At 45.8% G+C, this 12,492-nt stretch overlaps 1 protein-coding gene across 6 annotated transcripts in view; it reads left to right on the top strand.

Moving 5' to 3' along the window:
• The window catches only part of NCALD (neurocalcin delta), a 397,463-nt gene that overhangs the window by 380,676 nt on the left and 4,295 nt on the right, over positions 1-12,492 (top strand). For all 6 annotated transcript variants that reach the window (XM_036995630.2, XM_036995631.2, XM_017651739.3 and 3 more), the window contains one exon: positions 11,107-11,212. In XM_036995630.2, coding sequence (XP_036851525.1) covers positions 11,107-11,212 — 106 coding nt within the window. The remainder of the gene's footprint in view (positions 1-11,106; positions 11,213-12,492) is intronic.

Below are 12,492 nucleotides of genomic sequence, written 5' to 3'. Positions count from 1 at the left end.
GTAGAATCAAAACCCCCATCATTTTGAAAGGAAGTACTCTGTTTTATTTCCCCAAATCACTCACCTAGAGTAAATTTCCGGAATGAACAGAAGAGGCCCTATTGATGGCCACACTTTCCCTGTGAAACTTCAGGATCTGGTGATGATGGGGTACAGGAGCTATGGTCACGACAAGTACATCTTATTCAGCAGTGAGTGGGACCCAGGGACAAATTTAGGGAAACTGAGGCATGGATCTGGAGACGATCTGGAGAGCGTCAGCTGCAGGCAATAAGAAAGACTAGACAGGTGGGCAGCACCTGGGAGGGCTGCCAGTTGCTCCTTGGCAAGTGGGGCACAATAGGTAAGCATCTGGAAGCAGACAGCAGGTTCGAGTGAGTTGGGATTAGGCTTCGGCGAGGGCTCATGTCAGAGGCCAACACTCCTCCTAGGATACTGGATTCACGGGTGTAGCCCCTGGAGAACCCAGGCCGCACCGGAAGGGTGGGTGGGGGGGAACACGACGAGTCAAGGGACTTGGCTGCTGGCAAGGATCAGGGTGGAGGTGTGGGGCACTTGCTTTCAAGGAACCAAGGGGACCTGGTTGCAGAAACTAAAGTCAGAGCCCACAAAAGACTCACAAGACTGACTTTGTAGTGGCGGCCTAAGGCCTGCTCCTGGCCAGTGGGCCAAACCCACATGGGCCATTAGAATGGCAACCGCACAGGTGGCCGGGATGCAGGAGGAGGGATCCAGATGACCTCTCTCTAGTCAGAAACTCTCCAAAATGTGCCAACTAGTTTTATTTCTGCTTGGGCCACCAGTGGCTTCTCCTTCACCCAGAGCAGTAACTATCTGAATAAGGTGTGTTGAAATAATCCCCCAGAGACAGAGATGTTAAACAAAAATAAAGGATTTTTCCCTCTCCCAAGGCTAAATATATGAAAAATACAATGTCTACTGTAAAAATATGGGAAGTATCAAAAAATATATAAGAAGAATAGATAGATTCTCCATAATCCCATTCTACCCACAGAGAGTCACCACTAATAATTTTCTAACATATTCTCTTGGTCTTATTTCCACACATTAAAAGATATCTAGTTGATTTCATAATACATATGAAATTTTATATCTTGCCATTTTCATTTAACATAATAATGCAAACATTTCTCATGCTATAAAAGCCTTTATAAAGATATTTTAATGGCTGCATAACTGTCATGCAATAAAATTTGATTTTCCCTAATTGTTGGATATTCAGGTTGTTTCCAGTTTAAATTATAATACATAATACTAAAACTCTTAAAAATAAAATAACAAACAAGTAATTCTTGTACATGAAACTTTTCCTATATTTAGGATTATTCCCTTAGAAGGATTCCCAGAAGTGCAATTACTGGGCCAAAGGGAATGAGCATTTATTTGTAAGGCTCTTGATATATTCTGCCAAATCGTTTTTGCACAAGTACTCCCAGAATGAGTGAAGGGTGCCCCAAATCATTGCACCTTTCTGACTTTTCTTAATCTTTGCTAATTAAGCAAAAATTTTAATTTGAAAGGTGATTCATTTTAATTTGCTTCGTTTTGTCTCTCCTTTTCCTCCGGGAGTGCTGTGCTCTGACCCTACATTCTCTGCCTCACTGCAGTGAAGGGGATGAGTATTTCTCCTTTTGGAGAGGACTGCTTCCTGATTGGGATTTTAAGAAAAAGATGCCCATCAGCTACTGTGCTATGTCCTGTTTAATATGTTTGCATGGTTCTCCTAGCTGTCCCCGGTCAATGGTTTGGTGGCTACTCTTAATGAAGATGTTGACCCCAAGGCAGGGAGACTCTCCACACCACATGGGCTTCTGGAAATCAAACCATTCACAAATTCATTCCACAGGAATGTTAAGCACCTACTAAGTAGCTGGCACTAGGAATAAATAGCAAAGGGAGGAAAGGAGACTCGTCCTGTGCTACAGAATCCAGTGCACAAGGGAGAGCGAGAACTCTGCAGGAAATGTGCAGAAGGTGCCAGTAAGCTCTTCCGAGCCCTTGCTGACTGAGTCCGTATTCAGTACAGAGTGCAAAAACATGATCATAAAAGTGAAGGAGCATTTAGTGTAACAAGGCATTTGCTTCACTTGCAAGCTTGTTCTGTTCACAGGTCTACAATTCATTTCCAGATCGTAACTGGAAGGAAACGGATACCTTAATAAATGTGTATACACTCAGGATTTTGAAGAAGCCTGAAAATGGAAGGCTCAAATGTCCTAAATTGTTTTCTACAGTACCCCATCCTAATGATCAATATCCATGCCTGTAGAGAGAAAATACTTCAGCACCTGAGGCAACTTCAAAATGGCCAATGAGATTAAAGTAGACTAAGATTTCTCCGTTAAGGGCTGTTGTTCTCTTCTGCTACTTTGCAAACCAACAATTCATGTATTCTGTCTGTTTCTTAGGCTAATCTCTGGTTTTCAATTATTCTAGATGAACTGGAATTTTCTGTAGAATATTATGGAACTTCCAGTTCTATTTTTTTTTCCTCTTTCCCTCCCCCACCTGTGAAAACCTACCTCTGAGGCCTTGTCACTGGCCCAAGAAGCTTTTGTGGCGATTTTCTGCTTTGGGTTCTAGCTGGTCCACCCTGTTTTGGAGAGTATACGTTTGCAGAAGCTACAGTGACGTCAGAGGAGTCCCTGTCAGGTTTCTGCTTAGTGCCAGGTCAGATATCCGCTGGGGAGCGATGAGGTGGAGGCAAGCCGTGGGCCAGCAGCGTCACACACGAATCAAGGTCCCATGCTGGTACCCGTCAAGGGGTCCTTCTCAGCGCTTCCTTTCTTTCTGGTGTCTCATTCTGCTTCTCTTCCACTCATAAAGGCTCTTGTTACTACATTGTAAGTGCCCAGATAATCCAGAATAATCCTCCCAAGTCAACATCCTTAACACATCTACAAAGTCCCTTTTACTATGTAAGGCAACATTCACAGGTTCCAGAAATTAGAACACGCATGTCTTTGGGGGCCATGATTCAGTCTATGACATACACCAAAATGCAGTTATGTTCCTTTTTTAAAAAAATAACTTTGCTATATCAACATCTGTATAAACAAGCAAAACCATATGTCGATTTATTTTTAGAGTCTTAAATGAACATTCCACATTCATGTGTAGGGGTGTTTTTTTTAAGTGACAAATTCAGGAACATAATTTAGGCCCACTATTTTATTATTGCATCCAAACCACCACTCAGGAGTCTTATGCAGGTAACAACTCAGACCTTTCCCTCCTACAGCGGATCCTCTCCTCCAGGTGGGGCTAGGGTCAGCCCATCACAAAAGGAGGGCGAATCCTTCTTGCCCTCCCCAGTCCCTGGTCACTCAGCCCATCTCGAGGCAGGTCTGCACGCGGCCCCCAGCACAGCACAGACTGTGTCCGAGGGAGGGGCGGACCCAGCACCTGAGTGGCGTTGCTGATTGGGCCAAGAGCACCGGGACTCTCTTTGGGATCCGGGGCTGAGGGAATGCTGACCTCTGGGATCCCTCGGGGGACAATAGCACTCTCAGGGAGAATGTAGCAAGAGCATGGAGTGAAACTGGCCCCCGTTCTGTTCTCAGAAGGTAACTGGGACTCTTTGAAAGAATAACTGTCACTAGTTAGGAGTCCATGAGCTGCACTGCGTTGTCTGTATGATTGTATGAAAATCACAGGCAGAGAAAAATTGATTTCCTCTATGTCCAAAATAAGGATGAGGTGGGAGCCAAGGGAAGAAATGGAAGAGTGGGTGTCTTGGATGCAGCAGTTCGGTGTCACCTTGCCTCTCTCCTTTTCCCTCTCTTGCTGGTAATCGTAAGGGTTAAACAGTCATTGCAACTAGAGCACCTGGGACAGTGCAGGTCACCGGGTATCACTCAGTAAATGTTGGCTCCTCTTCTATCGCAGCATCCAGAGCTGGGACAGAATGTTCCCCCCCTAAAGAAAGGGAAGTCATTTCCCATTCAAAGGACAAGGTAATAGATAGACTTTTCCATTGAGTTCTAAATTAAATATACCTAGTGGTAAAGTGTATGTTTCACAGAGAAGAGAGGGAAGTACCTCAGTTAAACTCTCAACTGGTGGAACTCGCAGAAGAGAATTCTTGTACAGATGAGTTAGGAGTTCCTGGCCTTCTTCAGCTATTATCTTTTCTATCAAACATCAGCCCATCTGGGAATAAGCTTAAACTTCTGGGCTACTCTGATACCCACAGGATCCAGATCAAAGAAAGATCACCTTTCTGGGAGAGAATGTGGTGGGTGCCAGAAATCCGCAAACCTGACCTGCACTAGGCACTCTTAGTGCAGTGGGACTATTTGTTGCAGGCACTCTTAGTGCAGTGGGACTATTTGGGAAGGACCTTCCTGGATTTGCTTCCAAATTCAAGTTAGAGACTTTCTGAAGGGAATACATAGGCTGATTTAAGATTACTCATAGCAGTCCTTAGTTTAAAGACCAGGTTGTAATAATTTTTAATCAGCTAATTCATTACTTGGGTGTTAATGATTTGCTTAAAAAACACTTGGTGTTCAAATAACTGTTGTCTTGGAATCAGAAGCTCCATCCCAGTTGTGATTCGGGGTTAACTGGTGTTTTTCATGAAGGTGAACTTCAGAATACCCTTAGTCAATCTTTCCATCTTTTCATACCTTTTGAAATGAACAAAATGTGAAGGAAAGAGTTTGGGAGTATACCAACAGCCCATCACAGATTTCATTTGTGTTTCTTTCAGCAGTATGGGAAATTTTTTTTTTTCTGGTTCACTCATCATTCACCAGTGAGGGGTACCACCTCTGACTTGAAGCAAAACAGTGTCAAGAGGAATGAAAGATTTAAGAAAACATTAAGGAGGCAGATTTAACAGGCCTGGTGACTGTGTGGATACGGAGATAAATGATGGAGCATGTCTTTGACTTGGTCATAGGATGGATGGTGGAACTATTTACAAAAGAAAAGGTTTCAGGGGGGCGCTGATGAGTCTGCTTGTTTTTTCCTGGCTCACTGGAGGGGTAAGGCATGCACCGCTGTCCAGCAGCTGCTTGAGGACAGAGGGAGGCGATGGTGGTAGCATGCAAAGCTTTGCCTTCCAGGGGTCCCAGAGAAACTCAGATTGTCCCACCTGGTCACAAGAGCACCAATTGTGGCCATTTTGGACAACCAGCTTGTGCTCTGGAAGACCAAAAACAAGGCCCAAGGAGACTTCTTTCCATTCCTTTTAAAACCACCTTCTGAGAGGCACTGGCATTGTTTCTCTCGATGATCTTCCTCAATTGGTGTCACAGACACTGTTTCACCTTTAGTGTGTTCCTGGGATACCAGAGACACCATATTCTTCTGATTCTGGGGGGGAAAAAAAAGGAGGCAAGAGCTTCTAGTCCATCTTGATATGGTCCCTGGGAATTCAGCTCAGACTCATGCCTAATTCTCAACTAAAAATGTGGACCACAGATGTGACTGTGGAATGCAACTTAGATGTCTTTCCTGAAGGAAACTCTTTAAAGCAGTTGTTTAGAACTAACCTTAGTGTTTGGCTTATCCCTTTCTTATTAAGGGATTCTTACCATGGCAAGCCACATTGTAGATTAAGAGTTTAACTCTTGGCATTGCATATGCCATCTGGCAACATGAGTGAGTGCCTGCTGCCTGCAAGGCACACTTCTCCCCCCATCTCCTCTGTGGACTCCTCATCCTGTCCTGCTGATACCTGGGTTCTTGTTCACAGTCGAAGAATGAACTTTGCAAACAAGGTAGGAGAGCAAGACAGAGGCTTTTATTTAGAGATAAAGTGAGAAGACAGAGATCCTGGCTCATGCCAGGAGGGGACAGGAGGGGACAAGAGAGCCCCGGGTGATGTGTTGTCTAGGGGTTTTACAGGCAGCTGAGGGACAACTCCTCTTCTCCCTGCATGTGCGAGTCGCCATAGCAGCTGGATGGAAAGTTACTGACTTAATGGATTCTTCTAGCTCTAAACAAGAAAGTACTTACACCACTCCAGATACACAGACATTGATACTATTTTAAAAGTGTTCCCAAGCAAGGTTCTCGGGGCCTTTCTCCACCATCCTTTCCTGGTATGTAATATCCTTGTAAGCAGGGTGCTGTTCTGTATCTGCAATCTAAAAACAACCCTGTACTGCTTAACTTCTTTTGCCCTTGGTCAGTTGTCAGGAGCCTTGGATGTCCTGTTAGAAGTCCCTACATCTCTTGGAAAGAGGCTGTCTGGTTTCCTTCAGAAAGAAGATTGAGCTTTAACTCTTGGAATTGTGCCTGCCCTCACTTGATCCCACAACTCTAATCAGTTCAGACGTGAGTCCTTCCTTTCCGACGTGGTTCATTCAGAGGGAAAGAGAAAGAGAATTATAGACCACAAGGAAGCGGGCAAGACCCCGCCACATGGCAGGTGCTGTCCCGAGCCTGGAGAGGGTAGAGCCAGAGCTGCTTCCTGGTGCCCCGTGGCTCTGCAGTTACCCAGAAACAAGAATGGGGCTCTTCAAGTTTAATTAAAAACAGGATGTCCCTGCTGGGCCTCTCGGTTGACATTGCTAAAAATAAAGTAGGGAAATAGCATGGCCTCTTCATGGTTTAATCCCATTAAATTTGGGGGGAAAAACTGGAGCCAATAAAAGACATGATTTATTTCAGATTGCTGTCTGGAGTTGTGTCTTTTCTCTCCCTGTGCTGCGGAGTCCTAAATGTTGAAGTTCTAATGCCTCAGCTCTGGGTTGCTGACGCCGTGGGAAGGGAGCAAGGGACAGACAATTCCCTAACTGTGGTTTTGCCAGGCTGTCATCCACTTACTCACTCTTGGGACTGCTGGACCATGACCTCAGCTCTCTGCTCTGCTCTAGTCATAGACCTGGTTTTGTGAGTAATCCCCTCATCTCTATCTGTGGGTTGATGCATATGAAAATACACAAAATCCAGTCTGAGTGCTGTGGAAGAGCCATCTGAAGCCGTGAGCCCCTTCGGGAGCTTACTTCCCCCTCAGCTCCCTGTGTACTCAGCATGCCTCCTGCCGCATTCCAGGAGCCCCATTTGCAAGCGTACTCATCTAGGAGCATCCTGACTTTCTTCATTGTTGATTGGGTCTCGGTTTTTGTATTAACCTGTCCTTATTTCTCTGTTCCAGCCCAACTCCTTTAGCCTGATAGCTAAAGACTGTAAAACTCATAAAAACTTTGTTGGGTGTGGGAGACTCATTTTCTAACACAAATTCATCTGTTTGCTTGGTGTTTCACTCATTTGTTTAACCAAGAGTATTAAGGTAATAATCTCTAGATTATCATGCAATCGACTTCCTGTCAGAATCACAAAAAGGAGAATTTCATGAGCCCCAACTGAGAGTTCTTAGGAGTACTCCAGGCCAGTGGATTTTATTCGCCACCAGGGGACTCAGAAGGAGTGTAGATGAGGGTTTTCATAACAATTATAAAGGCATTACTGCAATCACTACACCCATCTAAATGGTGCTTATACAAAATGGGCCACTTCTGATATCTAATTTGTGTCTCCCAAACCCCTTGCCAGAGGATTGGTGAAAATAAAAATAAAGAGCCTGTCAGTCTTGTTGACAGTGGAATCCCCACCACCTCATACATAGTAGACACTGGATAAATAATTGTTGAATAAAATTATGAATAACCATTTTTAAATTCTTCTAAATACCATTGCCTGCAAATAACATAGGAGAGGTGAATTTGGGAAGGAGGTATAAATTGGAAAATCAAATTTAGTCACTTTCATCTCTTTGTTGCCCAGTGGAGACATATACATGTCTCAAGGTGGGCAGTGAGACACCAGCGGCCGCTCTGACCTGCTGGAGAGCCACACCTTGGACCACACTGCCGTACAGTCTCTCTCAGCCTTCTTGCCATTCCTCCTATCCAGGTGTCTACCTGTGTGTGTCCTTCTGTCCTTTACCTCCATAAGTGGATCATTCTTCAGGGTCCATTCCCTCCAGCACATCATCTCACATGACCATGCACCTGTTCCTTTGCAGCACTTTTTTCCATAAAGGCTTTACATTCATTTCTTTGGTAATTTTAGTAATGTTGGTTTGCCTTATTTAACAGTAAACCCCATAAGGGCAAGAATTAGTACAGCATAAGGCCTGGTATATAGTAGCTGCTCAATAAGCATTTGGTGCATGACAGAGTGAATGAGTGTGTGAGTGATAAGGGGGAGGAGAGAGTTAAGAACAGTGCTTTTCCTAATCTGGAGCCCATGGTGGGCTCCCAACCCCACCAGGCCCTGGAATTGTCTACAGGAATGGGTGTGTATCCTGAGCACCTTGAGTGGTGGTGAAGGTGAGAGTCCATAGCTTTTGATAGACTAAGAATATTTAAAGGGTTTCATATTAATTTGTTTAATTTATGAAGAAGGAGCAGAGATAAGAGAATAGGAAAGTGAGGAAAATAATTATGAAAGGATAAAGGGAAAACTTCATAATGATATGCAGAATAGAAGAAACCTGAGAGAGGACGGGGAGCATGAGAGAAGGTGAGGGGGCAGGGGTGAGCCATTCCTGGACCAGTCCTGGCACCTCAGCCCAAGTCTGCATGAGGCCCAGGGCTGGGAGCTGTCAGGGCTTCAGTGAACAGCCATGGCTGATTGCCGCCCTCCCACCTGAAAGGAGAGCACCCTGGAAACTGCAGTCGGGGTGAGTGGAAAGAAATGATCCAAGAGAGGTTTAGATGGAGCCATTTGCTAGAACAGAGGAAGAGAAGTCACACATAGCAGTCTGTGAAAGGCTTCCTGGAGGAGGGTAACACTGCAGCCAGCCCCTAACACACAGGCAGGATTACACAGAGAGGGGCCGCCTAGGGGAGTATGCAGACAAGGTGAGTGCAGACAAAACTGCTGCACCAGGAAGCCACCGTGTTTGTAGGACAGGGTGCCGGGCTCTTGACTACCTCCGAGAAGCCTCTGAGTTGGGAAATGCCCCCTTTGGCTGGTGGTAGACAGAAAGCACGTGGCACTTGGAATCACTAAGCAAGGTGATCGCACTGAGGCCAGAACAGACTCGGAAGGGCAGCCCAGGCCCAGGGAAGGCTGAGGAGGTACAGGCTCACAGCAACCTGAAGGCTTCTGGCAGAAGAGAGACCTACTGCTTGCCTTGAACACCTCTCCCATACCACCTCCACAATTCCTGAAATGTGTCAGCTCTGGCTTTACTAAAGAGATTGTACTTGTATGACCTAGTGAGATACTGACTTTTAGATACTGTTTTGTTGTTATTCTAAGATTCCTTGGTTTATGAATTCATAAAATACTTTGTGTAAGTTTGAACTCTGTGCAAGATGGGTGCATGTGTGTGTTCATCAGTAGGTACCACTGATTCCTTTTTAACTGTGTCAAGATCACAGAAAGCTTCCATGTGGGAGCAGAGAAAGCTGGAAGGGGGCCCTAGACCTCACAGCAGTGCTGGTGTGGAGAGACTCCTGCTTCCTACTCCTGTGATTAAATATTCACCGTCTGTGGAATCTCAGCATCTCTCTTTTCCCACATGTAAGAAGAGCTCTGTCATTGTGGCCTTTTCTAGCTTCCATCAAAGAATCAGGTGTCCCCAGAAGCTTGGCCTGGGGCACTATAACCCTGGCTGAGATGGTGGTGTAGACCTGGGATGGAGGGGACAGCAACTAGGGGTCCAGGAGGAAAAGCATATGGTTTGCTCTGGCTCCAGAGCACACATCAGTGAACATTTCTTGGGAAAGCTGACTGTGGCCAAGTTTACCCAAATAACACCCATAATTCCAGACAGGGTCATCACTCTGAGCTGGACCTTCCTCCCAGGCAGAACTGGTGTGGAGGCAGCTCCAGAGTCCAGCAAGGGCTTCGCGTAGGCTTAAGACAGACTCAGGGAGCAGGGCCTGCGAGATCCCTCTGGGGCAGGATCAGCCCAAGGGTCAGCAAACTGGGTGAGTCCATTTTTTATTCCTATTTTATTGAGTGAGATTAGAATATTTACCACCACCACCCCTTTCTCCAGAATATTTTAGAGACTGGAAGCAGGATTTATCCTAAATAGAACTATAAAACAGATAAGTTAGTTCCTTACTATTGATTTCTGCTCCCATGTTTCCCACTGGGAGGCTACCTCAGCTGCCTTCCTTTTTCTCCCCCCTCCAGCTATCCCACTGCATCCAGTGCCCCAGAACTTTCCAGATTATTCTGCCCACCCTCTAGCAAAATCTACTTTTCTAAAACTCCTTCCAGGGCTAAAGTTCCCCAAATGAATCTGATTAGCAAAGTCATGATCTGGAGATAAAAACAATGACTTTACATTATTCTTCCCAAATAAAAAGTGCATTTGACAACTGAGGCTTTCCAGGCCATTGCTGAGTACATGGGGGGGCCTGCAAGTGGTGGGGAAGATAGTTTCAGTACTACTTACAAAATTCTTTCAGGAAAACTCTTTTGCTCATCAGATTTCAGATGTATCCTGCTTATCTCAAGCTTGAGATTGTGTAATTATCTAATAGAAACTCAGATGGCAGATTGTTTCCTTTTCAGGGATGCCTGGGAGCTTAGTAGGAAGGAGTGTGGGCCGACTGCTCCATGCAAGTGGAAAGGGCATTGGGATTGATTGGTCATGTCTGCCTGGAAGAAGGCGAGGGCATGCACTGGCAGACTGTCAGGTGTTTATTACCCCAAGGGACCTAGGTGGAGACACCAGCCTGTCTTTCTGACCTGAGGAACATCATCTTCAGCCTTGCTCTTAGAAATAGGGTCCTCAGAAGAGCAGCATCAGCCTCACACAGGAGCCGTTAGGAATGCAGACTCAGGCCCTCTACCCTCATGCTGCCCTTCTCAATCGGAGTCTGCATTTGGACAAGATTCCCAGTGGATTCGCATGCACATTAAAGTCTGACACACAGGGACCCAGTGGGTCTTCCTAAAGGCCTTCACTGCTGGAGCAAGCTCTGCTGGCCTGGCTTCTGCCACCAGGGTCTGTGCATCTGTTTTCTTCAATCTATTGGCAAGAACAGGACATGCTCCTTGTGTGAACGGGGAGCATTCCCATCACTTGTGTATTGGGAGATGCAGTTGTGAGCCAAACCAAACCATGTTTCTGTCTTGCCCCCATGTTGCTTCTGTCCCCAGGCAATCTATAAGATGGTTTCCTCTGTAATGAAAATGCCTGAAGATGAGTCCACCCCAGAAAAAAGGACAGAAAAGATCTTCCGCCAGATGGACACCAACAGAGACGGTAGGAAGCTGTGTTGCTTTGCTTTGTTTGGAGTGGGGGCTGCTGGAGGGGCTGGGGTTGTCCAGGCAGGGAAATGCCACTCGAGGACAGGATACTGGCCACAGGGACCTGTTTCATGACTCTCTGTGAAATAGGCTCATCCTGTATGCTCCCTGGAGGTGCACGGCAGAGGAGGACCAGGGTGGGGCCAGGCCTAGGCCACAGCAGGCTGGATCCCTGCAGGCCCGCCACTCGGAAAGCAGGCATGGACTTGGTGTTATCCCTCCCAGGCCCTGGTAGCTTTCATCTGGTCTGCCCAGGGGTTTAGTTGGGCTCTCCTGCGTATGCTCTAAGGTGTGGAGTTTCCTGGAACGAAGTGGGCTCCCTGAACCATTGCGGGGTAGGAAGAGACACAGTGAGGTGGCCAACAGTTTCCACCCTGAGGGTGCCACCCACAATTCAGACCTAACAAGGTGAAAAGGAAGGTTGGATTTCAAACTCAAGAGCAGTAGATTTTAGATGTTGGATTGCCAAATAGAATACTGGAGGCCCAATCCACTTTGAATTTTGGATAAATGACAAATTAACCTTTTCATGTACATATACCCTATGCAATATTTGGGACATACATGAAAAATTGTTTGTTGTTCATTTGAAACTCTAAGGTAACTGGGGAGCCTGCATTTTATTTGCCAAATCTGTAGCCCTATTTAGATGTTAATACCTGAGTGTGAAATGCTAAGCAAAGAGCTTGGTCCATAATAAGCCCCAAGTCATCTATAGCTCTTGCTGTTATTACCAGCTTCTTTTTCTGCTGGGTGTCCCCTGAAATTGTCAGTGATGTGCCAACACGCTCTTAGCCGTCTGTGGAATCTCAGCTTCTCTCTGAGTGTCCACCATTCTGGTGGACAGAATGATGGGAGGTTTTGTAGTAGAGAGAACCTCTCTTTCTATTCCCACCTCCTTTGGGACACCAGCTGTCTGAGAATCTGGGTTTGTAGGGTATGGACCAATCTGTTTGTTTTGCTTTCTCCACAAAGGTGCCACTATATACTATTTCTCCTTAAACACTTTGATTCATAGAAAATAGTTTGTTTTGCAAAGACTAAACAGATAAGGGATTATTTTAATAGTTAATGAACTCGCTGTATTAACCTACCCATGTTGCTGGTGATCCAGGGGAATGCAGGTGGATCTGTGTCCGGCTCTAGGCCCAGCCACCTCGCTAGAATGGAACTCAAGGACTGGAGCAGATCCCCACACTGCAGGCTAAACCCTCATGTGGGTCCATCGTATGCAAG

This window comes from Manis javanica, chromosome 2 (assembly GCF_040802235.1).
Source record: "Manis javanica isolate MJ-LG chromosome 2, MJ_LKY, whole genome shotgun sequence".
Lineage (NCBI taxonomy): Eukaryota > Metazoa > Chordata > Mammalia > Pholidota > Manidae > Manis > Manis javanica.
The sequence above is the reverse complement of the archived record's forward strand: the minus strand, read 5'-3'. Positions and strand labels throughout refer to the sequence as shown.